The following is a 26,970-nucleotide window of genomic DNA, read 5'->3' on the forward strand; positions in this document are numbered from 1 at the left end:
GTTGCACAACTTTACTTCAGACTTCACTTTCACACTGCTGCATTGAAATCCATAATTAGTCGTCGTGCCTCTACGTGGCTTTCTCTTGTTGCAAGGAAATGTAAGTAAAAGTGAAAGAGGAAGTGTTTCTCTATTTGGAAAGTGGTGTTACTCATCCGTCAAAAGGCACCGATTATTTAAGTCAAATTCGGCGTGCTCATCTTTCCTTGAAGAAAATAAACATTTAATAAACATCGACAGTATTGGTTGCCATTACAGTCGGACTCTTGGAAAACTAATGGAACAGTGTTTCCGGGAGCTACAAGACATTGCAAATGTTGACGTCAGAAGAAAGAAAAAACTGCGCACGTGATAACCACTTGTGGGAAAAGTGGCTGCCTTCAAAACTCAAATACAAAAACGCTGACAATATCAACTTAACCCTTCTTTTTTTGGAGGGGGGGGGGGGTGTGTGTCTCGTGTTTATATATTTCTACGATGAGCTTTGTTAAAGGGACAATGTGTAAGATTTCGACTGTATTTTATTAAAAAGGAATACGTTAAATGATTATGAATGTCAAAAACCTCCAAGTAAATATTTTCTGAACAACCAAGAGTATGTTTTAAATATAATAGAAGGTCTAGTTATCCATGTCCATAATGAAAAACAGTCCAAGTCTTACACTTTGTCCCTTTAAAGGACAGGGAATATGGCAGTGGGATGACGATTCATTAGTACATTTAAATTCCATTGTGCATTAAAACTGTGTGCTACAACTCGTCCACAGTGAGCTGAAAACAAACAAAATGTTACTTTGAATTCATTGAAATATAAGAAATGATTACATATAAATGGAAGACAAGCAGACAAAGGTTGGCTGTGTCTTAAATGCATGCTTGTGTGTGCAGCGTTGAGAAGGCTGCACAGAATCCTTGACATCTCTAACGTAGAGAAGACAGCATTGCACCAGAACCGAATGATTCTGGACAGCCGATGCCGCAAATGTCAATCAGCCAATAAATAATCCCCTTTGGTTGGTGCCACTCACAAGATATGAAAAATAATGATAAAAAAAAAAAAAACTTCAGTAGAAAAATATCACGTCCTTTTGCCCGATTGGGACCAAAATAAAAAGTGCAGGAAGATCGAACGAGCGGCCGGTCATTTCATTTATACCAAAGGCTCGACAGAGTCGCGGCATCACAACCACTGGCACCATTTCGAGCAATAATGCTTTGACAACTGTAAAACAGGAAGCTGCTTGCCAAGATGGTTTGCATACGTAGCAGCACACTGACGAAACAGGGCTTCTCAAAAATTATGGGACACCTTACAGGAGAGACTTCTTTCCTTAAGGTTCCCTTGTAGTTAAACCCAATTTAAGTGTATGGGGAAAAAGCGCCTTCTGTTGGGGAGGAGGGAGGACTTGCGGTGACCTCCGTTTGGACCAGAAGGGACGCAAGCACGGCTGGGACGGCCGGTCCAAACGCAGCCAAGTCGAGTCAGCAGCAAGACTGGACGGGAACTACTGATGCGCCGTCTTGGTCCTTTGTCCGGGCCTTTCGCCGCGCTGCTAGGCCTGCTGTTGCTGCAGCAAGCGCCTGTAATGCGGCATGACTTTACTGTCGGGCAGGTAGAGCGCCATCTCCAGGGCCACCAAGATGGTGAACTCAAAGCTGATCAGCTCACGCCTGCCGATCCGGAAGCGCTCCTCCAGCTTCTGCTCCACACACAAAACATGCACATTGGTACACTCTTTTTAATCTTCTGTTATTATTATTACAGTTATTAAAGGTACATGCATGGATAGCCTTTTAATCTGTATGAGTCCGAAACGTTCAACTGCATTTGAATGCTCAATGACTCATCATCACTGAGGAACAACTTCAAAATAAAAGCATGATGAGGCACTTTGATTGAAATCCAGATGTTGTTTGGTGTGATTATTTTCAAGCTGGCCAAGGTAGAGTGTTAGCGGCGTGTACGTAATGTCGTTGTTGTACTTGACAAAACTACTCCTCCTTCTCTTTGTCCTATGACAGCAACCTCAACCATGGCAATCGTTCCCTACAGATCCCGGACTAAATTTAACATTCTTGAACACAAATGTCGTTGAAAAAACATTTGAAAACATCAGTGGGTGTTTGAGTCTCAGTTTAGCAATTCTATGTGTTTAAATGTGGCGCAAGGTCCAAAATTTACACAGCAAATAGACAAATTCTAAATTTTGAGCTTCGTAGTATAGAAATGCAACCACACATTTTTAATGTAATTTCATGAGTGATATTAAAATGCGCTGTTGTAAAAGCAGAACTGATTACCTCACAGCTTCTGTGACAAAGCAATTACTGTGATATTACAACACATTACTGGGAAATTCCATAAATTTAAAACAGGCTCATGCCTGAGTCAACATTTTGTGGAAGGGGGGACCCTGTACTCCCATTTTCACTTCATGACAGAGTTCGGTCCATATTAATGTAAATGCACAACTGATACCGGCTTCATAGATTGGCATTTGGCTGGCCTTGGGAGGAATCCTCATACCTTCAAAATCAGCACTTTCGGAACACCCCAAAAATGACAAGTCTGTATTGTCAAACACAGTGCATTAATCAGTACTCCAAATTTGGGGGGAAAATAAAAACCGGGTTTATGTTTTTTTAGTCTTATGTTATTGCAAGAGTGTGTGTGCGCATCTTACATCAATGAGGTGTTTGACCTCCTGTTTCCTGAGATCACTGCTGATCTTGGCGGCCAATAGGATGCAGGCAGCAGACACCAACTTCCTGTTGAGTCAAGCACAACAAGAGGAAACCATATAATATACATATATACTTATACACATATAGTTGGATGTTGATCTTCCCTTACTTGAAAGATATTAGAAGCAAACGTGACAAATCGTGTACATAAGCTGCACGTGTTGACTAGCTACCAATTCTATTGAGGTTGCAGTTACGCCTAAAGCCTGAAGATGTCGTTGTTTACTAAGAAACCAGGAACTTTATGAATGCACTTTTGACTATCCTTCAGGATCCTTACGTCTATTACGTCGAGAATTTGGCTGTTGGCTACGCGTGAATAAAAAAAAGACTTGGTCCAGTCCAGGAGCAAAGGTGGCGCACCTACCTGTTTTGTTTGTTGAGTCGCCCCTGCAGCACCAACTTCTCAAAGTACACGAAGGCCATGGCTACTGTGACGGGCTGCAGGCCGCAGTCGTCGCCCACTGAACGCATCTCACGCTTCAAACTGAGGTGCAAATGGGGAAAAAAAGCTCAGCACTTCATGTGTGCGCTTTGCCGCTTTAAAGGACCCTGCAGCCTTTACCTGCGAATCTTACTCAGGGTGAGTTTTATATGCGGAAACTTCTCCTTGAAGGTCTCATTCATGTCTCTCTTCAGGTCAGATGGTTTCACATACTCGATGACGGTCGTCTGCAACAAGAACGGGCATCTAACGTCAACTTTTTGTCCTTTGCAGCTTCCAGTTCCCAGCTAATGGAGGCCGTGTCAGCCACCAAACCTAGGTCCTCACCAAGACGCACCTTTGTGCACCAACTACATCACTGGCCTATTTTAGGATTCACAAGTCCCCGAAAAGAGCTATATATCATGGGAGTTGAACTTTTTAGAGTTGATACCCATGTTACAATGCTAATACCCCACCCTAAAACCTCCAAAGTATTATTCCCCTTCACCAGTGCTGTTTGCCTGTGTCCCTGCGTCGAAAAATCGATACATCATTTTTACCTGGAAAGCAAACGTTCAAATCAACGTGCATCCGTAGGGAAACAAATATTTTTGGCTGTTAATATATCAACAGTGACACTAGACTCTCTTCGCTCTCTCTCACGAGCGCATGTCAATTAAATGAGCTAACCAGGAACAAATATTTATACAGTCCACTGTACTGGTTTCCCAAGGAGACGGATTTGACAGGTAAAATGGGTCTGTCTCTTGACACGAGTTTTGCTTTGTTGGCTTTCCGGTTCGATCTGATGTCAGTAAAACGCCTGTTTTTGGTTCCTTCTTTCACTCTACTGGGATAGGCTCTAGTGCCCCGTGACCCACGCGAGGATAAGTGGTCAAATGGATATATAGTTGCATCAATCAGCTTCTCTCGCGTGCAAGAGTTCTCACCATGTACGAAGCAAAGATCAGCACCCGTTTATGTTTGCCGCAAGGCCACTGGGGGTCACTCAGAATGTTTGGGTCGTAGTCAGTCACCTCCTCCAGTCCTGCAAAACATAGACACATCAATTGGAGGCCCCCCTGCTTGCTCATTGTTGCGCAAGAGCGGCTATTACTTTTGCTCCAGTGGTCAACAGTAGGGGGAATGGGTGGGGGTCGCAACAACTACAAAAAATGCATATTTGAATATAGGATGTATGATGCGTCATTTGACAGTGTAACCTAAAAAAAAAAGGCATTTTTGTGGATGTTTTTTTTTTGTGTTGATCCATAAAATGTGGTCCAAAATAGCCTTGATATTTGAATGAAACACTGCCATTCGTTTCTTTGTCGCCATATCTGCCGAGACTGTTTTTCTTCAGCAAAAATATAAGAAAAATTACAAGGTTTTCCCTAATGGCAGAGATTTGTTCCGTGCACAGAAAAAGAAGATGCAAGGACAGCCATGTATGTGTGCATGCACGTGTTCTACCGAGGTCGAGTCCCACGGCGCTGTTGAGCCTACTCGGGGGGAAGCTCCTGGGGGGTGCGCCGCGTCCGCCCCTGGCGAGGGGAATTTGCAGCGTCAGGTCACTGGTGGATGCCGGTTTGTGCCTGACCAGGGCGTTGGTGGGGTACAGGAACTGGGCGTACGACACCGACTGTGCGGGATGCAAGCACAGGGTCACCGAAATGGAATTGTGGAGGCAAGCGGGCGGGCAGCTGGTGACGAACCCTCCCGTATGTCTCCAAGTGAAAGCCCTCCAGGCCCATCATCTCCAAGGAAGTGGAAATGTTCCCGGACGAGTGTCTCCTCCGGGGATGGTTCAGCATGGGCTCACTAGATGAGACAAAAACATTCAAAGATAGGCCTTCAATGCTTTGCAAGGAAGCCTTGCTCAAAATGACCTTTCGCTTCAATTTGTAAAGGTTGCTTATATAATTTGTCATATTACGTGTGCTTTTGGAGAACAAAATCATTTACAGTCAGCTTGCTGACTGAAGACAAGGTCCACCTTTAAATGTTAACTTGATCCCCCCAAAATGTCCACCCTAGCAACAAGCCTCCATCTTTTGCTGTTTGCTGCACATTGTTTGCTTGCACATTTAGCTTTAGGGCTGGCATCAAATTTATTTGTCATTTGCAAAATGAGCCATTTGTAAATGAGCTAAACAGCAAACTGGAGCTTTTGTAAAAGTGGCAGAATGTTTAATAGCTGCTTTATGAAACATGTTGAACTACCCCCTTGTAGCATTTAAGCAAATTATGAACACGCAGTAATTTTTTTTTTGCACAAGATATGAATTCATATGAAAACTGCATAGGTACCATTTTTAAATAAATCAAACCTTCTTTAAATAAATAATTATTGATGTTGATGTTTTTTTTTTTTTTTTTTACTTCAATAGAACAATACAAAGAAAAATATAGCCCAGCCTAAATTTATATATATATTTTTTAAAAACGCGGGAGCCTAAACATTGCATGTTTTCTTATAGCATAACATTGACTCAATACAATGATCATAAAGTTTGATTGAAAACAGATTTTTTTAGTTTTTAGACAGTAAAAGAACACTTTGGAGATAATTTCATCATCCAGTGGTGACTTAATTGTCTTGGGCCTTGCAAAAAGTCAAAGAATATGTGTGGCTCTGTATTTGAGTTTGCGACATTGAGGGGGCTCATATTCAGGGTTTTTACTGTCAGGACATCTTGTTCTTCAGGGCCATTTTGGTGAGCCCCACTAGTCCACACCTCTTTGTGAGGGAAGACGTGGTTTTAGAGTTTAGGTTTAAATTGGGTTTTGGGTGAAGATAGGGTAAGGATTAGGCAATCATTTGCGGTGGTTTAAGGTCAGGATTAGAGCCCGCCTCCCATTATGTCAATGGGGTGGCCTCAGTAAGGCAAACCGTGTGCATACCTGAGGTAAAAGCTTTCTCCGTAGGGCAGAACTGAGAAGGCTGCGCACAGAGATCTCTTTGCGCAAATCAGCACGATTCTGTAAAGCAAAAAAAACATGCGTCATCTTCCTCCATCACACTTGGCAACAGTCACTCACATCATTTTAGGCTCCGTTTGGCCAGGCCTGACTATGCACGCAAGCAGGCAAAAGAGCACTTGTTTCACATGATGGGAAGACGGGAAAGTCTCGACTGAGCCGTCTGTGGGGATTTGACTCGAGTACAACTTGGCAGCAGACTTACGGCGGGTCAGTTTTTTGTCATTATTTTACATGGGGACAACAGCTCGAGATGTATGAGCCAGACAATAGCCCTTTGAGACTATTTGGTTTTAAGGGCTGCAGTATATAGGACATTTGACATGATAAGGTAACAGGACCCTTGCCTGCATTTTGGTTGAATTCTTGGCCCCATATAAAGCGGGTTACAGCCAAATCATGCAGCACGCCACCCTCATATGTCCTTGATATAACCAAGTCGCCCCCCGCAATGCCCTCTCTTTGTTGATCTTATCTGAGCAGCATCATTTGGCAGCGAAGAGCCATATACATCAGATATCAAAGTCTACACACCCCTATTTCAAGGCCAGGTTTTGGTGACATGAAAAAATATTTCCAAACTTTTTTCACTGCGAATGTAACAGCGACATTGGAAATTTTCCTTTTCCATTTTTTCAATGAAATCATCAAATGAGAATCTGTTTGCACAATTGTGCACAGCCTCTTAGAGGTGGTGCTGCATTCAGAATGATGTGATTACAATCAAACTCTTGTTAGACGGGAGTCAGCGCACAGCTGTCGTCATTTCAAGCGCTTCTGAGGAAACTCAAACAAAAATCAGATGTAATAATAAGAGGGTGTGCACACATCTGCGACTACATCATATCGGTTCATCTTTTTCCATCCATCTCCAAAATATATTAAAAACATCTATTGCGTTGTTGGAAAATTTTTGAAAAGACGAATCAAATCTCACCAAATCTGAGCAGGGGTGTGTAGACTTTTTAAGATCCTCTTTTGTCTTGTGCGTGATGTCATAGCGACTGGTGATCTACAAACAGCTGCGCTGCTCGAGGCAAAATCTATTTTGGAAGCATCGGCAATCATCAGTCTATTATTACCAATTGGAACCACTCATTCTTGGTACCCTGACCAAGAGGTCCGATTTGTTCCGTCTGGGAGGAAGTACGAGAATAGAGGAACAATTACACTAAAGACAATCACAACAGGAGGCAGAGCAATGGCTTGGAAAATGCCAAGATGCTTCAGACGAGAAAAAAGACCGAACACTAGATGTCTTCTAGATGTTGGATTTGAGGCTAGATCAGATCCATCCATCTTAGACTTGATTTAGTCCAGAAATAATTGTTCAAAACTGGGTTCTGTTATAGCCTGACTAATATGATCCAGATTTAGTTCGGAAATAATCCTTGATAATAGATTTGTTTTAGGCCGATGTGTTTAGGCCGTCCAGTGGGATCCAAATTTAGTCCAAAAATAGATGCTACACACTGGGTTGCATTTTAGCTCGTCCAATGCGATCCAAATTTAGTTCAAAAATAGTTATTGATAAACGCCTACTGTAATAGCCTGTAACTGTGATCCAAACTTAGTCCAAATATCAGTCCTTTGAAATTTGAAATTTGTATGGTGCTTCGCCCACAATCCAAATTTTGTCTAAATATAGTTAAGATATACGAAGATCATCCCGTGGGGTACACATTTACTCTCATTTAGAGGAGAGTTGGTGTTTCTCATTTCTACAGGAAAGAATTGCAGGCCAAAATAATTAACCAAAATTAATAGGAAAAATTCTGTGCAACAAAAATGGTCCTTCTGGTTTTAAATATGGCTTGCATGCCAGCATCTTACATCATGCAGACGCTACTCGCATCTGCTTAGCTAAAACCCCTGACTTTGAATGCCGAGGACTGCTTTGATTACTGGTCAGGGTGAACTGTAAGATCTAATTAATTGCTCAGGCAACCCCCTTCAGCATTTTTTGTCTGACCTGCTGCCCCTGGTGTCGTACTGCTTCATGTTTTTGATGAAGTGGATCTTCTTGGGTTGGCGCGGCTTGGGAGAACCACCAGAGAGATTTCGGGTCCTGGAAGGAGAGACACATCAATCCATTGGAGATGCCAAAAAGAAGCACAGACCTCAGCCACATGCATGTGTGTCCTTTGGACCTTCTTGGTTCCTTCTGATTGTTCTTTGGGCACTTACTGACCCAGCACATTTTGCAAAACCGAGTGTGGCTCTGGAGCACCATGCCATAGTTTTGCATGCTCAAGCGATTACAACATAATGACTTGTTTCGATGAAGGTCGAAGAACTGAAGGAACGCATTGACAAGGACGATTGTTTTTTATGACCTCCATTATTATTTATTGAAAATGTGACCATTCTGGAAAGAAAGCAATAAGAGTGCTGTCTTTTCCTTCTCTACTCGGCGCAGCAACCGACCATCTGCCGGAGGCGTTGACCTCGCGGATTAAAACGGCGTCACGTAAAAATCAGGCCAAGGAGGTCGGCTCGGTGACATCACGGCAGTTACGCAACTGCTGTGAGGTCAGCACAAGAGTGTCACCTGGACGGATTCAACTCACGGACGCTCCTCAAAGCAGCTGGCCAAATGCATTTCCTTAGTGGCTTATTACTGCCACACATGCCAGACAATCTGTACATTTGCACACATTATTTTAGAAGAAAGCTGCGGGCAAGAACACTTTATTGCCGCATTTAGTTTGACTTCTGTTGAGTTTATTTGAGCATGCTGACGATGCTGGACATTTAATATTTAATACAATGACAGGCCAAAAGTAGGCTGAAGCTAATAAATGCCTACCCCACCACAGATCGTGCCTTCCACAGCAAGAGTGCCCAAGGGAGCCGCGTATTAATGTAAGCCTTAAAGTGGCTTTCACTGATCAGCAAAGGTCATGGAATCGTGAGTCACAGTTATGCTGGAGCTTTGTTATGTAGCTACAGTGGAACCCCGGGTTACAGCGTCCGTCTTACGTTTTTTTTCATGTTGGGATGTGGAATACTGAGTTTTTTTCGTCCCCTCTTAGCGCTATTTTCCCCGCTTTGCGACAAAAACAACTGTCATGACCCTAAGGGGGTTGGCTGTATTTGTGTTGTTTTGTCTCCATTTGCAGGCGTTTTTAGGTGACTGCACTTGTTTTCTGTTGCCATCAATGCCTCCATGCAACGCGTCACCACAATGTTGGCCTGCTATTGCTCAGCGTCTCCTCACGGAGATGATGGTCTGCTATTGGTCGGCCTCACTTGTTTCAAAATGGCGGAACAGTAAACCTTTGTTTGATTGTGAGTGGCTTCAAAACCCTATTTAAAGTGCATTTTACTGCTTAGTTCAAACTTGAATGGGTTAGCTATGGGTCCCAAGATTGCTAGTGATGTTAAAGAGAGAAGCAAGAAGATGATTTATATTGAAACGAAGTTGGAGTTGCTCTAATTCTCTCTCTTGCACTCTCTCATTCATGCGTTAATATACAGGTCCACATTTATATACCGTACATATATCCAAGCATGTTATGCACAAGGTATGAGTAGCTATTATTGCACAAACTATGAATATTAAGTTTACTTAAAAATCTGATTTAAAGTAAGTACAGTATACATTATTATTATCAACAGTTTACAGAGGATTTACTTCTGAATAATCAAGAATGAATAATCAATGAATAATCAAAACAATTCCATAATTATTTTTAAAGGATTTTTGCATGTTTGTTTGTTTTAAAATCGACTAACCCCTGAAGTTCCTTGAAGTACCCCCAGGGGTACTAGTACCCCAATTTGAGAACCATTGATCTAGACATATCTAACAAAAAGCGTAAAAAAACACCATGAGGCTAAAAATCACTATAGATTGTCCGGACAACAACGGCACAATGGATTCATTCCTTAGTGCTTGCAAATGTTATTTATTTGATGGAAAAGTTTGACCATGAGGCCATTGAAAAACAGGGGTTAAATTTGCCAGGCCAACTCCTTTTGGCCCATTGAATTAATCCGTCACACCCAATAATGCTTCGATCAATTTTCAATCAATATTCAAATGGTCTTGCACCAAGTAAATATTTTTGAATTGATCGGAGCAATTATATTTGCTGCGATGGACTAAGTCAACGTTTCTAAGTTAAGCTTGTGTTTTCTTTTGTCAGAACATGCAGGAAAGGAAAAGGTTGCAAAATAATGCAATTTTGCTTATTCCATTTATAGAAAAATGTATTTATAGAAAACTAGAACCCTTTTTGAGGGGTTGGAAAATGTTCTAAAAATTGCGAAAAGGATGCTAAGCTGGCAACACATCAGACCCATTATGGCTGTGGCTCACTAATTCGCCTGTACTTGTGTATATCACACAAAAAGACAGTTTTCAAAATAAAAGCATTCATGACTGCGCTGCTCAGAGCCTGTAAGCGTGCCCACACTTTGCTAGTTCCCTCTCAGACACCGGAGAAGCGAGACGCAACCAAGTCCGCTCACACAAGCACGCTAACGTCATATCAGCCTTCCCTATGCAGCTAAACGTGTGGCTCCTCAATCAAAGTTCTTAGCAGCGTCGTCGGGTTTAGCGTAAGCCGTCACATGACATGAGCACATTATCTCAGCAATCATAATGCCTCGGCGTTCTGGAAGACGTTCAGGAATGTTCCATTAGGTTCAAAACGACCAGAATTGGTGCCAATGTGAAGAAAAGGAGCCGGCAACGTCCGGTGTTGTTGCTTGTTTTGTGACCGGGAAAAATGGGCGTCATCCGAGTGGCAGCTGATTGGACTCCTAAATCCTCAGTCAAGCTGATTTGCAAATGATGCGGCTTACTCTCCGGGGGGGTTAGCTACTGTGTGAGTGTCTAAATCTGTGGGGGCATGTGAATGGCACATCCCTTGGGCTGCCGCCGCTTGGAAATGGGCGTGACCTGCAGCCCGCATCTCCGATGAGAACTTGTTTTCTCTAGGATGTTGTGGAAACTACCGTGGGAATGGAAAAATGTCCCTGCTGCTGCTGTAACATTGGCCGACTCCTCGCAAGGGACAACAAAGCACCCGAGCCGAATTGGCATCATCTGAGCCCTTCAAAAACATCGGCATGGTGATGGCCAAATGATCAGATAGCCATCACATTGTTTTATAATGGATTTTTCCATATATTCATCGAATCATCAGATAAAAAAAATGAATTATTTTGCATGTGAGTCTATTGTGAAATCTTTTTTCCACAATGATGGTTTATGGAGTGATTAATTGTGATCAATTATTTACAATCATAGTTAAAGCGCCTAATCTAATTTTTAATTCTAACTTTATGCTTTCTGGATGCTGATTAGATCAGTTTTTATGCATCAACATTTTTGTGCTTGAGTTGTTGAGGGTTGGAAAACAAAGGTCAGTCTCACCCTGAAGTGAACACTGATTGGCTGTTGTCAAGTTTGGCAAAAACTGATAGGGTCCTGTTGTGGATGGGAGGGTAAATTCAGGGACAAAAGGAAGACGTGAAAATGGAAGAGCATGTAAGGGTTGTCCATCGATAATTGGTAAATTTATCTTTTAAAAAAATGCCCCGACAGCACCTTGGAAAAAATAGAGTGATAGGCATTCTTTGTAAATTAGCTCACATTTAGCCTACCACATACAGTAACTGCAATGGACCCATAGCTAATATTAGCAAAAAAGGCGCTAATGTAGCGATCCATAGCAAAGCGATTTGCCAAACTCAACTCAATAACACCTCACTTTTGAGGAATTCTCAGAGATGCGTGACAGGACAAAAAGGCCTCTATGGGCTGTTTTTTGATGAAGAAATTGCATTCCAACATGGTTAAAAGCTCCAAAAAATGAATTTGCCCATTAATAGCTTGAAACCAATTTGACAGGAAGCAAGCAAACTTTTTCAAACAAAAAGCAACTTGTTGGCTATGGCTTGATGTGAAGGGAGCTCTGCTAGTACGCACTCGTACTCTTCAGCGGGTTTATCATCGCCTCAGTTAATTGTTAGTCCTTTGGGGAACATTACAGTACGTGCGAATAATCCAAAGACAAGGACACTCATGTTGAAATGGTCACAACTCCCAACCTGACTTGGAACAATGTGCAATGCAGGCCAGTCGAACTGCCAACAATGTGCGTCTGAAAGGCGAATGGAGTTTCTGCATTTCCTTGGCATCAAGTAGAAGCAGATCACAGATGAATCCCTTCTCGGGCCAATGTTGAAGATGATGTGAGTGATTCTTGATTGTTTTGTAAAATGGAGCTGGTGACCAACTTGAGTCCCAAATGAGCTGTGAGGCTTTTATCTTCCAAATATAAAAATAGTGGCAGTGACGCATTGTCTAAAAAAAGAACTTCAGGTTTGTCTCTGCTTTTCGTCAATTCCGCTGCCCTTTCCTTGCTTGGCAAGTATACATATTCGTCAGTCCACTCTCACGAGCATTCTTGAGCCAGTTTAACATCTTTTAGCTAGTTATGCTGCTAACGAGGACTCCAAAAATAAACGTGGAACCTGAGCTCTTATAGCATTGTTCCCCATCAAATTTGACCTTCCTTCTCCTGATTGGGAAATGCATTACAAAGAAAACACCAAATGTGAACAGAATCAGTGGCCCTTGTGAACAGAGCCAGTGAAGGGAAAAAAAAAAATCCTGCCAAACCCCATAACAAAGTCAAAGTTCATTTTGACTGCCTTGCAGGGACAATCAATTATGGTTCACCTCAGTCTGTCCACAGATCAATGAGTTGGCGCATGCAGCGGTCAAACGGCAAAACACAATGTCGCACCCATACCACACATCAACAAACACTCGGGTAAGAGAATCCATGCAGCTCCACTAAGCTTTTAGCTTTTCCATAATAATGCTCTCATTGAATATACCATCTTTTCCGAATAGTTAATGCTGGCCCAACCTTGACAGGAGGTAGCTACAAAAAAAGATCTTGTTTTGTAATCTTAGGGCTGATTTGTCAAAAGTTGATTGATTCATCTGTCAATGATTACTTGGATTAATGATATATATGCATATACTGTATATTTTCCATTCCATTTATTTCCAATGAACAACGTAAATTAATTGAGATTCAGGCACTGCTTTGGTCGTTCCTCATAAATTTCTCTCTCTTCTTTGAAAAATCTTCTGTTGATCCGCTTGCAGTCCCAGCTAAATATTTTCTCTGAGTTGCCGTCTTCATTAAGCATCTGTCTGGATGCACAGCAGGCGGGAAGGGAGATGCGCGCAAATCCCCTCAACGTCGAGTCGTGGCCATGCGCCAGTCGCAGATGAAATGTCTTGTGCGCATGCAGGGGGATAATCACTCAGCCAGCCCCCCCTCTGCTGTGTGTCTCACATCAGCACAAGTCCATCACAAGTGGGGTTTCCAATTTTGTAAGCAAAATGAATGTGCCACTTTTTCCTGTTTGCGTTTGTTATTATTTTGCAAATATACGTAGGGAGCCCTCATTGCATTGTTTTCCATCTGTATGGGAACGCAGGAGCCTTCCTGAAATAATGATGGCTTCTTTTATTCTTTAAACAAATATTTAGATTCTACCCCAAGATCTCTTGAAAACATGCCACAATGTGGTATTTGGTCCATTCACGTCGTGAATGGTTTATTTGCAAAAGATGAATCCATAGCCAGAATGCGCATTTGCCTTTTAATACGCTTAAAAATCCAAGCGTTAAAACTTTGTTTGCGAACGTTTAGTCTTTTGCATTTCTAGCATTTCCAGCTTTGTATTTGCAAATGATGAAAGGTGGAATTAAAAAGAGGTGGATAAAAACCCCACGACAGACTCTCGTTTCGGTGAAGGACTGACGGAAATTTTGGAACAGTAAAGGCCTGTGGTGGGCAGCCCGTCAGATGCCACGGAGACTCTGTGGGTCCATCATGTGAGTGACACAACGAGGGACAGATGAGAAGTGATGTGCGTCAACTTGGTTCACATTTGCACCGCCAATGTCGAGGCCGTGCCCGCCAGTCAATCTCGTTGCGTGCCCCCTTCAACTTCTTTGCGTGTTGGGACACAAGCACACAAAGTCCGTAAAACCAATGGAAGCCGGTATCTGCTTTCTACCGACGAACTCTTAGGTGGTACATTAGGCTCACTTTCACGGCCGCCAGGTTGAGCAGCGGCAGCGTTTAATGCCGCAGGCTTGAAACTCTGCCAAAACGCTGACTCAACATGCAAACATCCTTCGTGTCGTTTATCTTGACAAGCGTACAGCTGCGCGCTTGCATCTGCGCGAACTGAAACATTTTGCCCTCGTTTGACTTGTTGTTGTCTGTTTGTGGTTTGAGCATGCCCCTCCTCCTCTTCCTCTCAATGCACACGTTGGCCTCCGCCAAGCCTGACACTTCAGGTTGCCACTCTTTCCCCATTCTCTCCAAATCCAAGAGTTCAAATAAAGGTTTTCCAAAAGATTGGCGAGAAGAAAAGCCTGCGCAACCATTAGCTTCATGCACACTTGTCGAAATACTCAAATGAGTCGACAAAATGTTCCCTAACATCGCAGTCTCCAATGTGGCTTTCACGACGTATACTTGCTTTGCTCACTTTGTCTCACCAAAACACATTCGGTCAAAGAAGCATGAACAGCACAAGATCAAAAAACACAAGTAGTTCTTTTCTATTCTTGATTAAATCAGCTCGTGCAGAAGGTTGACTTATACCTGAAGTATACTTATTCCCAGCCCCTAATCTCAATACAAATAAATGCATATTGAAAAACATTTCCAGCTAGCCCTTTATTCCATGTTTGTATACAGTACTTGATGCATCTTACCATAGCATGCATTTTGGGGGGGGGGGGGGGGGGGGGGGTGCGTGGAGAGGCGCTTTCTGTAAGATCTGGGGCTTGCATCTTTTCTTGATTTTGATTCGTGTACAGGTACATCATGAGTGAGCAATTCTTGTTTCCCGTTTATTGCTTTGTCCTTCTTAACTTTTAGTTATTCATCCAGAAGTTCCAAAGTTTGCTTTTCGTGAAGGTTGTTAGGTTTTTAATTTGCTTCGGCTCGAAACAGCATCATTGCTTATTTTGAGAGGGGGCTCGCCCCTCGGATTACAGAGTGGCAAATAAGAAGGGTGCTTTTGTGTGTGCTCACCTTTGCCTCGGGTCGGAACCCAGCGAGTTGCAGCTGTGCACCGAAAGCAGCGTGGACGACTTCCGCGGGGCCAGCAGGCTGCTGCTGGACGCCGACGCCGAAGGCGACAGCAGATGTCCGTCAGCCGCCGAGGGCGCAGAGTCCCGGCGACGGGCGAGCAGCAGCTCCGCGCCCGGCGCGTCGGAAGGCAGCACGACGATGGGCGGCACCGTAAGGAGCCCCGCGCCCGCCGATTTCACGTCCTCGCAGCTGACGGAATCCAACAAAGTCGCGCCGCGGTCCTCGCAAGCGGGTTCGCTGCGCTCCGGCACCGGGACGGCGTCGCGCCGCACGGGTCGGCCGTCCAGCGAGATGTTGGAGAGGAACAAAAGAGCCGCTCGCCTCCGGTTTGAATTCTCGCGGTTCCTCCGGAGCTGCTCGCGAGTTTGGCTTTTGCCGGCGGCGCCGTGGCGGGAGCAGGCGGCGGCGGCCGCCGCCATGCTGCGCGTCCCGTCCGCTTCTGGGGTTCTGGCGAATCGCGCTCTCGACTGTCAAACCGCGTTCACCCGGCGCCAGGCGGCTTAAGCCCTCCCGCGCTCCCATTGGATCGAAACTGGCTTGCGTCGTGACGTCACCCGGTCTTCGGAGTCTTCCGGGAGCAGACGACGCTGTCAAAACAAACCAGAAAAAAAGAGGACGCGAAATAGGATGTTTGTCGGCTGCACTTGGAGGAGGGAGTTTCAAAGTTTTCGCAAACGAGAATCCAAAAACTTCTCGTGCGAAGTTATGAAAGGGCAGAAATCTCCTTTAATATTTTGAATTCTAAATTATTATTTCGTCCAAGCAAAGACAGTGATTACGTGCACCATTTCTCGCGATTCAATATCCGAATGAAATCAACATGCAATCCTTTATTTCTTTGCATCTCCATCAGCTGTGAGCATGATGACCTGTCCAACACACAGGAAATGACAAAGCCTGCCATCAATGGGGAACTCACGCAGGCCCGGGCGACGTCCTTCGTGTCATTGACGAGATCCACGTCTGCTACTTCCGGACGGCGCAAGGCGAGTGGGGTGCGACTCCTGCCTGTCAACTGATGACGAAGTTTCGTCGGTCAAAACGGCCCCGGGCGACGACGGGCGTTTGCGCCCCCCTCCCTCCACATCTAAAAGGCAACCGGTGAACTACAAGTGACCTTCCGGCTTTCATGACAGCTGGTTAGTCTCTGAAGCTGACATCAATTGAAATCTCTCGGGCGGGGGATTTCATTTCCAGTTGTACAATGTCAGGTCAATATGGGTCACACATAAAAAGTTTTTCTATCATAGTGGGGACATCAATATTTTTCTGTGGACAAATATTCATTTATAATGATTTTTTTGAGAACAGGTATGACACTTTATGTTGATTATTTTTGGGGGAGAAATATTTATTTATAATTAAGTTAATGATTTATTTTTGTGAACAGATCTCTACTGTAACCCCGAAACAGAACGCATTATGTTTAATATTTTTCTGTAGACAAATATTCATTTATAATTATTATTGTTTTATAGAATAGATCTGACACTTTATATTGATTATAATTTTGCGGATGAATATTTATTATTAATTAAGTTATTTCTTTTTTGTTTGGACCAATAACATGAAGTTTGAAAAGGACTACAAAGAGGTTTGAAAAGATACACAGGGAGTACATCATAGAAAAATTAAATGTATCTAGGTTCTTTTAGTCTCCACAAAGATGGTCAAACCTGGGTTTTGGTCCCCACCATGTAGCAAAACACACATACACACACACCTTGTACCAGTGACCACCCTGACGGGGACCACCTCGTCCCTGATGGGGACCACCGCATCAGCCACCCAGAATTTAGTCCTCCGATCATTCGCAAAAGTTTGTTAACCTTTCAATAATCTGTCTCATCATTTTGGGACTGAAAAAAAAAAAAACATAAACCACGGCGTTTTAGCATCTTCATTTGATCACACAGAAGCGTTCGAATGACTTGAAACCTTAGAAGCCATTTTAAAAACAACAACAAAAAAAAACATTATGGTACAACCTACATGGTAGAGCGGAAATAGGAGCAACGTTCATATTTTTGCAGCTTTTATTGAGGAAACTAAACCTTTGAATGCTGCGCTGAATGTAAACACATGAAATAGATCTCCCGCTTGGGTCGCAAGCATGACAGCATGTTTCCAGGACAATTCTCATGTCACACTGACGAGCGACACTTTAAAAAAGGAATTTAACGTTGGCTATATTCAACTTCCAACTGCTCCTGCTGTACCTCACAGATAAGCCTCAAAATGTAATAACAACCTCCTATGGTCTTTTCAAACTCCCCTTTCGCCATGTTTTTTTTTTTTTCCTATTACACAGCGTAAGCCCTCACATTGCATAGCTTGCGAGCAATTCTATTTGTGTCAGTGGGCTGATGGTGCAGTTGTTATGAGCACATGGGCGATTACAAAGATCAATGTCAGCGCACTCTAATCCACTGATGATTGTGGCTTTTCCGTTTTCATTTCACCATGGCGCACCAACACAACGAGGCCCCCTCCCTTGTTCTTGCGGGTGAAATGAGTTACATCACTACTCGGTGGCTGATGTTCAGTGAGGCTGGCAGAGGTCACACGGGTCGGCACCATGGGAAGCTACTCAAGCGGGGCCTGCATTGTGGTGGGTTACTGTCATTTACAAACTGTTCAAAAACACACAAGAAACCCTTTTTAATCGCTAGCCTTGCATTCTATATTCCAAGACCATTTCTTTCCCTATTTTTAAGATGCATGCACAGAAGGTGTTCTTAGCTATTAGCCGGAATCGGTACGGTACTGTCTCTATCTGGTGGCTAGCGGTACTGCAAAATCACATAAGAGCATTGTATGCGCTCCAGCATTGAAAAAAAAACAACACATGAAAATCAAAATAATGTTTATAACAATTGCAAGAGCTCAATAATCCGATCACTTAAAACGGATGACGGGTTGTTTTCTGTCGCGTAATTACAAGTTAGCCCACACAAGTACCCCAAGGCAGGCCAGCAGGCCAACCACCTGTCTACGGTCAATTTAGGCTACTAGGTTGAGGAAGCCCCTAATCGACAATCATAGGTAGTAGTCTTCTTCTTCGATATCAGCGTGCGCGTCTCCGAAGCCGAGGGCTTGAATGTCGTGTGTGATGTCGCTGATGCGGCGATTGAACTCTTGAGATCCTGATGTCAGGGAGCAGCTGTCGTACCTGCAGGCGAGATGGGCAACTTATTTCAACGTTGTTGTTTTTTTTCCCAAGGCAGTCAATGCAGAAATCTGTAGGGTAGAGTCGCCTTTGTTTAAAGCAGGCCCCGTGGCGAAGTTAAGTCACTGTAATGACGACGCCATATATGACCAAGTCCTGTCGCAAATACCCACATTCTGTCAGTTATTGAGCCCCTGCCCTGACACAATGAGCCACAAGGTAGCAGCAAAGCACTATTTGTGTCGAAACGAAGCTCTTCACATTTCAATACCGCCTGGGCACCAAGGGTGGCCGCTTTGGCAAAAACAGAAAGTGTTCGACTTTTTTGGCACAATGTGACCAGATTTGCCCAAAACTTCAAGTTCAACGCAGCAAGAATCAATAATGTGCGACTGTGAAAGTGAGTTTTTGTATGGAGAAAAATGTGTGTGATATGTTTGGAAAAATCAAAACATACTCAAGTTTGATTATAAGTATGGCATGCTTTTTCTTCCCCACAACCTATGTCCTGAAAACTTTGCTTTGCTCAACTAAGATAAGCTAACCAGTTTCACCTCAAAATACCCACTAAAACAACGTTATGGGCTGAAAGTTTAAATGTCAATGTGACTATGTAGCAATGAGGCTGTCAATTGGCCTAAAGAGTCGACTTGAAGAGCACAAACCACACATCGAGAATAAGAGCAAAGAGTGAGGACTTCACTCATCAGATTGCTGTTGTCCGTTTTTTTTTATGTGAAGCATTTTCAAGGTGCAATTATGAGGAAAATAATAGCAGTCACATCGCTACTGACAACATACAGTAAGTATAGCATCTCAGAAATCATCTGCAAGTATGCTATCACATCAAAAACCTTTCTGACCTACCTGCAAACTTGGTGCATATAAAGAACATCTGCAATGTTCGATGACAACGTTATTTCCACACCCTCCAGATGCTTTACGCATTGTTCGCCTGGATAATTATTTCAGCTTGCTTTATTTTGACTAGTCAGCTGTCTAGCCCGGCACCGGCCCTCATACCCTCTCATGGCGCTAGCCGATGTGTTGCTCATGCTGCGCTTGATGCGTCCAAAGCTGTCGGTCAAGATTCCACCCTCACGGATCCCGATGCTTTCCAAGAAGCTCTCAAAAACGCCAACGTCCTTGTCTGGGATAAATGGATGCATACCTGCAAGTCAAAGCACATTTATTAAAGGCGCATTCCACACCCAAGGGAGACCAAGAGTGATGGGAAAATGAAGCCTCATGAAGCATTTGTGATACAGTATATATTATTTTACTCCTCCAGATGGTGTTCTTGGTTTGAAGCCAAAAGGCTAGTGCAATGGAAATGTATTCAATCACGAGCCTTGAGTTTGACATATGTGATCTAGACAAATCTACCAAAAAGCATAAAAAAACAGGAAGAGGTTCAAAATGGCACCATGCGTTCGTTCTTAAATGCTTACAAATGGAGTTAATTTGATGGCAAAATTTACATTAGGGACCTGTTTGATCATTGATACCCAATCAAAAGATTGGAAAAAACAACCATGTCCACTCCTCACCCAGCAGCAATAACTTGCGTTCATCTCCATACAGCTGCAGCAGCTGGGAGCAGAAGTGTCCAATGTCGCCGCCCAGTCTGTATTCTCGCAGAAAAGCCGCAAAGTGTTGCAACTCCGCAGCATTCAGCTTGTTCCTCAGCTACGCGGCCACAAACCAAATGTTTTTCATATCAACTAATATGCAAATGAAGCATGTCGTTGGCACGTGGCCCCCTTACCGTGATCATGTAGTCCTGCATGAGCGCCAGGGTGGGGTTGGCCTCTCCCGCCGCCTCGTCGGCTGAAGCCGGACGGCGATGGTAGTCCTGAAGCGAGAGCGAGGAACTTTCGCTGTACGTCTCACTATAATAAAGCTCCATGGCGTCCTGGGAGCCGTCACTGAAAGAGAGTGGACACCAAAGGAGGGGAGGGCATGGTCTAGGCCATCCGTAAACGGCCACCGCCGTCGTCCCCAAAATGAGACTGACTAGGAGCTGCAGCAGCTGAAGTCGGGATCGTAGGGGTAGGAGGTGTCCGTCAGGTAACTGTCACCTGCCGCATATAGGACACAAAAAGTTGCAAGTCGTTGCGATGGAGATTTTTGAAATTTGGAAACTTTTGCAGTGAATAAACAGGCGTTACATAATGGAAGATTGGCTCTTGTCGGGAATTTGGAGACATTCAGCACAATGGAGACTAAAATGAGCCCATTTCAGGCACGCACGCTTGAAGGTTGCTTGCTTTTGCAATTACCGGAGGATTTTTTCTTTTTCTTTTTGAATAAGCAAGTTTGCATTTTGGTTCGATCTGGAATGCGTTGGCTTGGTGAGTAATACTAAATTCGACAACTGTGTCGTTTAATAAAATACTGAGTTGGTATAATTTTGACTTGCAAAGTCATGCTATTTCATTTTGCAGGGATGTCATGATGAAATAAACATTTTTATTTACAATATTCATATTATTCCCCATTGAATTTTAGCAGAAATACTACACTAATTTGCAATGACTCCACAGTAAGTTCATTCTCAGGCCTGAAGGCCGCAATCACTCATCACGATTTTTGTATGAAATGGTTGCACTCACTTCTGTGCAGCCAGTAGCGGTCGGGCATGGCGTGGTGGAATCCGGCTCTATCCACGCACTCGATGGTCTGATGGCCGTAAATGATCTGGAACATCTGGCAGATCAGGGAGCAGTATTCCTCTGCAGCATCCTAAATGCACATAGGATGCAAAAGGTCAAAGCGTTTAGCGAGAGCTTGAACGGCGAGGAGGCGGGCGACGGCCAGTCACCCACTCGGTTGTCCACGGCCAAGATAACCAGGTTGCAGTAGGCATCGGGGCATGGGGTTGGCTCCAGCGGGTTGTGGTTGCGCCTCTCCCAACTTCCGTAGCTCTTGCCCCTCTCCCAGCTCCCCGTGCAGGCCTGTCGCCGCTCCCAGCTTCCAGCGCCGCCTCCCCGCTTCTCCCAGCTTCCCCCACCTACGGGCGCCACCCCGCTCGCCGGCCTCGGCCGTCGGCTCTCCCAGCTGCCGCCCGTCTTACGCGTGGCTTGCCTCCTCTCCCAGCTGCCTCCTGCTCGCTTCCTTTCTAAACTGCCGCCATCCCCGCCGCCATTTACTCCTCCTCGGTCAGCGTTCTGGTTCTTGTCGTGGCTGCTCCTGGACAGCGACGGCCTCCAGTCCACTCCGCAAATGGTGTGACGTCGCTCCATGGTGCCGCCGGAAGGTCGCGGGTCGGCGTTGCAGCTCACGCTTTGCCGTCGGCCGTCACTGCCCTTCTTTCGGTCCAGGCTGTTGTCCCCGGCCACCACGGTGTCCACATTTAGACCTGAACCACAAGAACGTGCCACACCACCTGCTCATCTTCTTCCAAATATCTCAAACTGTTGTCATACTGTGTATAAACTTTGTCCAAAAATAGTTTTTGATAATAGGGTTGTGTTTTAGCCCATCCAATGTGGTTAAAATGTTGTCCATAAATACTCGATAATAATTGGGTTATGTTTAGCTCATCCAATGGGGTCCAAATTTGTCCGATGACATTTTTCAAATTCATCATTCAAATTTTTCTAAAAATAAGTGAAAATTTTATTGTGTCTATCTCATTGAATGGATGGAATTGAATATAATCAAACAGACAACTGTTAAAACTCACAGTAAGAACCTTTTTACAATCTGAATAACACTGATAATGTGCCATGTATACGAGCACACTAAACCTTACTACTAAAAATGCTGATGGTTCAGTTGCGGTCCAAAGGCTCACCTGTCTTGAGGACCAGCAGGTGTAGCGCATCGTCTCTCAGGTAGGATGCGGCGGCGATCTCGTGTGTGGGAATTCTCATCAGCAGCTTCTCGTTATCTCGCCATGTCAGCAGCAGGCAGCGAGCGGACAGGCTCAAGATGCAGTCTTGCTCGCAGCTGGTCTTGGACGGCAGAACCCTCAACTGCTGCTCACCCACACAACATTTCCTTTCTTACTGTACTGGAGGAGACTCTTCACAAACGGAGTCAAGACTTTTGCTTGCGCTCCCTTTGACGATTCTTAGCACTCCTCAAACAATAAGGCTAAATAATATATTAGATAGATATATTTTGGGGAGCAAACCACGCTGGGATATCGCTTATTGGTGATCGTTTGAAGATTCTTTTCAATTATATGTAAGAGGAAAAATATTTGCTTTGCTATCCCTGCATTCAAAAGAATTGGACCACTTACCCTGGCTGTGTCCAGCAGCTGCAGCAGTTCATCTCGACTGGACGGGTTCAGAGAAACCGACACCCAGGTCAGGTGGCCCAGGAACTGATGGAAAAGGTCATGTGATCAGAAGACACTGTGCCATCTTCTGCACTCACCACCAATCGGTGAGATAATTGTGAGCAAAAATATCATGGTTTGGCAGTAATAAAATTACAGCTGCAAAATGGCTTTCCAAAAATATTTTTAGAAATTAAATCAACATTTCTATTCATTGAACACCAATTTATTTTGTTTACTTTTTAATGAAATATGGAATATTTGGGAGAAAAGTGGCTACTGTGTCACATTTAAAAATAAATGTTACAGTGTTTTTAGTTCCTATAAAGTCTAAGTGTCCCATAGTCAGCTATTTTTAGAACAGACCTGTGGGCAACTCAAGCTGTCCTTGGGACTGACTAATACCCACCGGTATTTATTTTTTAAGGACAATGCAACTTAATCAGCAAACACAAAAAAAAAAAAACAATCCATGCAACATCCATAGCTGCCCACCCCACCCCTCTCTGCTCACCAAGAGGTAGAAAAAGCAAGTCCATTTCATGCAATTAACTTCAAGGAGGCAGTTCATTGACTCAACAAGAAGCCAATCATATCGTCAGTCCCTTAAAAAAAAGAAAAGAATACGGACAACCAATCAGCAGTGACAGCCACCGTTAGAGGTTATTGAAAGCTTGACTTTTTTAAAACTACGGTAAAGCATCAGAGCAGTTATGGGCCAATGCCCACTCAAGAATATTGTGCCAGGAGACAAGTGACATCTTGAATTGTAAAGCATCTTTCCAAACCAACTATCAAGATGCATTGGACTGGCAGCACAAGAACACTCATATATACACACACATTCACAGACTTCAAAACATATGTACACATTCCTATTCTAAAGGTCCTGATCTCCACCCACGAGATGTGACTATGCTGTGAAAGCACCGGGACTACTACTAGCTGCTACCAGCTGGCCATGTCATGGACCCCCCTCCAACCCATCGCCCATACACCCCATCCACGTGTTTTGTGCGAGATATGCTTTAGTGTCGTTTTCTGTTGGCGCATGTGCGGGGATTTTTTTTTTCCTGGACTTTAGCCATTTCCTTCATTTGGGGCATGGCCGAAGATGCGCTTTTTTTTCTCTCTTTCGTGGATAGTTCGAGCTCATTAAGTCAAAATTTTGTTGCCTTGTACTGCAGGTGTACAAAATATTAGAAGCTATTTTATCTCAATAGAGATTGAACACAACAGTGTTTGGAGAAGACCAAATAAGAATGTGGGTTCAATTTTCTTAGTTAGTCCAAAAATAATTTGCTACAAAAAAACTTGTCTTTGCACATCGATCTTTTGCAAAAGTCAAATGGTGACCGGCAGAGCAATGGAATATTCCACTCGATGACAGTTCATGGGTGTATTCCCATTTGGGGTTTATTCCCCCTCGTGCCAAATATGGACAGATGTATTGTTCAAGATTATGCACCAACAGGCCAGCCCTACCTTGACCTCCTTCTCCACATAGTCGAAGACCAGTCGTTCGGGGTGAATGAGAAAGTCTGGGGGGTAGAGGGGCACGGTGTGCAGGGGACGCCGGTAAACGCTACCTCGCTCCGCTGGCCTGCGACTAGCTTTGGACCACACCAGACGCTTAATGGGGGACACCAAACCCTTGACAGGGACATCACATGCACATAAGAAAACAAAATGTCAATGAAGCAAAAGAACTTGTCGAAAACAAGATAGTAAAGGGAGTCAAAATGAAGCTACCCCAAAGTTTCACAGTTTGAATTGAAAGACTAGTTTAGTTTGAAAATAGCAAATCTTCTGATTTGTTCTTTGTGTTTTTAACTCTCAAGTATGCTGATGATTTCATCAAACTCATCAGCATACTTGGGTTTGTGGCAGCCTTTGAGCAGACACGAAAATAGACGACCTAAAGCAGCATTTTCTTTCCATCACTTGTTTTAGCCACAACTTTTTTGGGCAGTAACACAATTAAAGCATTTCATCAATGTCACTTTTTGAGCACAATTCCGGTATCTGCTTGCAATTGAAAATGCTGCAAGAGATCATTCTTATTCTATTTGCCAGTTTTTCTCAATTGTGTTGATTTCTAAACTAGCTGTGAGTTTGCGTCCCTCGCACGTAGAATAAAACGTTACAAATAAATGCCAAGAATTCTCGTTCACCAAATATAACATATAACAAATAGGAACTGACCTTTTTGGATTTCTTGGGTTCATAATCCATTGCATTTGTTTAAATTTGCTCCTATATTCTTGCCATCGTTGCCTCCATGTCTCCAAATTCTTGATCCTTACCCTGCTACACTGATTGTTTTGTCATCATATTGTTGACACACACACACACGCGCGCACACACGCGCACGCACACACACAGGAGGAGAAGGCAGGAAGTAAAGGAAGGCCACTTCCTGCTCAGAAGGAAACTCCACCAGAGGCTGATAAGGCCCATTTTAGCCGAACTGACACACACACACACACACACACACACACACACACACACACACACACGCACACACACACACACACACACACACACACACACACGCACACACAGACACAATTAATAAACATGACAGTGGAAATAAGCACGTTGCTATAATATTCTACAACATATTTACGTAAAAACCTGTCACATTAATCAATTATTTGTAGAGATCGACTGTCATATTTTTGTCAGAGTTTGGCTTTCCCTCAGGAGGCCATGATGACTGTCTAAATTATAAACCTTTATTTGATTTACTCTAATTATCAATTATATAACGTGTTCAACCCTCATCACTATATGACAAATTTTCCCGGTAACGATAGTTCGTTTCAAGTTTTTTCAAGGGCTGCCAACCGCACGAGATTCCAAAGGACGGAAGGGCACCCTCCTGCAATCTTCCGAACAGCCGACAGATGTCACTGTTACAGACTGCGGTCAGCAAGAGAAAAAGGGCGCCAATAGCAGGCCCAAAGACGGAACATCATCCAGCCTGAAGACAAACAATGACAGCATGGCATAAAACCGAGGCAGGGTTGTTGCTGTTTTTTTTTTTTTTGGTCACCTCCAGAGGTGCGTTTGTAGGTCAGGAGTGAATTGCAGCACTGCAACCCAAAACCTGATGATGTCACACAAACTCCCCCTTTATTAATCCCAATAAATTAAATGTTCTCCAACATGTGAAAAAAGGGTGCTTCGGGTCTCCTTTTCTACCGCCAATTCAGAGACGTTGCATAACACAATACACACATTTTTTCACATTTATTTAGTGTGTGTGGTTCTTGAATCACAAAGTTTTTTTTAAATCCATAAAATCCATTCTTGCTTTTCGTCTGCACGGAAGTGACGTCACAGCAGAACGGTTACCTTTAATTTAAGACCGCCTGTTAAGACAGTATGGCCATAGCATAGCCCGTTTCAAGATCGATGAGGTTTAACGCTTATGTTTCTCTTCAAAACGTATAAATCTTTCGCCTTTTACTAAAGATTTCCGTGGAGAGGAACAGTTAAAGATTTACTCAAATTTTTAGATGCTCTGTGGAAACAGAGCTCTATTAATGGTCAAGATAAACATTTCAAATAAACCGGAAAGACTCATCCTCCATCTGTATTTGATAGAGGTAGTAGCCATCTGTATATAGACCCACTTGAGCCAAATGATTCGGGAAGGAGTTTGTTACTCTTCTTGAGTTGTACATGCACACAAGGCATTTACTGGCGAAGTTTTGTATTTCTATTTTCGTGTCTATGATTTGGGGCTATGCGAAAGTGGGGCGCACTCCCTTTAAGCATTTGGATTGGTAGTCGGTAGTTTATTATTTTTTGTTAAAAACTACGCGTGACTTCACAGGATGGCACATCATTAAAGCCAAGTAACTACAGTACATTAACAAAAAAAAAACAATCAGATTTATAGTGGGCGTAATCAAACGTTGAGCCTCCACCCTGCACTGAGCCGCGCCCCAAACAGCAAGCCAGGATTTTCTCTGACTTTCGGACACACGTGACTGACGTCACAGAAGAACGGATGACTAAAAACCGTTTGTTAAGAAGGTATGGCAGGCAATGGAATGGCCCGATTTGTTAGCCATTCGGTAGTTCACTCTTGCTTCTCTTCAAGTCGTACAAATCTTTCGCCTTTTACTAAAGATTTCCGTGGGGAGAATCATAAAGAGTTCATTCAAATTTTTTGATGCTCTGTGAATACAGAGCT

At 43.6% G+C, this 26,970-nt stretch overlaps 2 protein-coding genes and 2 non-coding genes across 6 annotated transcripts; 2 read left to right on the forward strand and 2 right to left on the reverse strand.

Moving 5' to 3' along the window:
* Positions 1-201: 201 nt before the first annotated feature.
* On the reverse strand, positions 202-16,277 carry cables2b (Cdk5 and Abl enzyme substrate 2b). The gene is made up of 11 exons (XM_088408179.1): positions 16,223-16,277; positions 15,244-15,890; positions 8,127-8,222; positions 6,077-6,154; positions 4,888-4,993; positions 4,646-4,814; positions 4,123-4,220; positions 3,311-3,417; positions 3,113-3,232; positions 2,685-2,769; positions 202-1,700 (listed from the first exon to the last, which is right to left on the reverse strand). Exons 2-11 carry the CDS (start codon positions 15,720-15,722, stop codon positions 1,554-1,556), a joined length of 1,485 nt encoding a protein of 494 aa, XP_088264305.1. The 5' UTR covers positions 15,723-15,890; positions 16,223-16,277; the 3' UTR covers positions 202-1,553.
* A 644-nt stretch (positions 16,278-16,921) lies between these two features.
* Positions 16,922-25,085, reverse strand: ccm2l (CCM2 like scaffold protein). 3 transcript variants are annotated; one of them, XM_088407913.1, is made up of 12 exons: positions 24,969-25,060; positions 24,249-24,376; positions 23,278-23,368; positions 22,725-22,808; positions 22,272-22,455; positions 21,301-21,833; positions 21,088-21,217; positions 20,490-20,553; positions 20,241-20,400; positions 20,023-20,161; positions 19,496-19,643; positions 16,922-18,475 (listed from the first exon to the last, which is right to left on the reverse strand). In XM_088407913.1, the coding sequence occupies exons 3-12, from the start codon at positions 23,332-23,334 to the stop codon at positions 18,343-18,345; spliced, it is 1,632 nt and encodes a 543-aa protein (XP_088264039.1). In that variant the 5' UTR covers positions 23,335-23,368; positions 24,249-24,376; positions 24,969-25,060; the 3' UTR covers positions 16,922-18,342. The 3 variants fall into 3 exon arrangements, with proteins under 3 accessions (XP_088264039.1, XP_088264038.1, XP_088264040.1); XM_088407912.1 differs by lacking the exon at positions 23,278-23,368 and having other exon boundaries at positions 24,249-24,416; positions 24,969-25,085; XM_088407914.1 differs by lacking the exon at positions 24,969-25,060 and having other exon boundaries at positions 24,249-24,385.
* Positions 25,086-26,193: 1,108 nt separating this feature from the next.
* LOC148428167 (U5 spliceosomal RNA) lies at positions 26,194-26,308 on the forward strand. The gene has a single exon (XR_015864942.1). It is a non-coding gene; the product is annotated as a U5 spliceosomal RNA (small nuclear RNA).
* Positions 26,309-26,856: 548 nt separating this feature from the next.
* On the forward strand, positions 26,857-26,970 carry LOC148428168 (U5 spliceosomal RNA). The gene has a single exon (XR_015864932.1). It is a non-coding gene; the product is annotated as a U5 spliceosomal RNA (small nuclear RNA).

This window comes from Hippichthys cyanospilos, chromosome 2 (genome assembly GCF_059441005.1).
Source record: "Hippichthys cyanospilos isolate Australia breed blue-spotted pipefish chromosome 2, RoL_Hcya_1.0, whole genome shotgun sequence".
Classification (NCBI taxonomy): Eukaryota; Metazoa; Chordata; class Actinopteri; order Syngnathiformes; family Syngnathidae; genus Hippichthys; species Hippichthys cyanospilos.

Bases quoted from the DNA above. Each gene is read 5' to 3' on its own strand.
- ccm2l (XM_088407912.1), bottom strand. From the start codon at position 24,998: ATGGATTATGAACCCAAGAAATCCAAAAAG. The intron at 21,218-21,300 runs GTGGGTGACTGG...ATGTGCATTTAG, and splicing joins TCTTGGCCGTGGACAACCGA to GATGCTGCAGAGGAATACTG. The intron at 20,401-20,489 runs GTCAGTCTCATT...ACTCTCTTTCAG, and splicing joins TTCAGCTGCTGCAGCTCCTA to TGACGGCTCCCAGGACGCCA.
- cables2b (XM_088408179.1), bottom strand. From the start codon at position 15,722: ATGGCGGCGGCCGCCGCCGCCTGCTCCCGCCACGGCGCCGCCGGCAAA. The intron at 4,815-4,887 runs GTTCGTCACCAG...CATCCCGCACAG, and splicing joins ACTTGGAGACATACGGGAGG to TCGGTGTCGTACGCCCAGTT. The intron at 4,221-4,645 runs GTAGAACACGTG...TATGTTTTGCAG, and splicing joins CGCCGTGGGACTCGACCTCG to GACTGGAGGAGGTGACTGAC.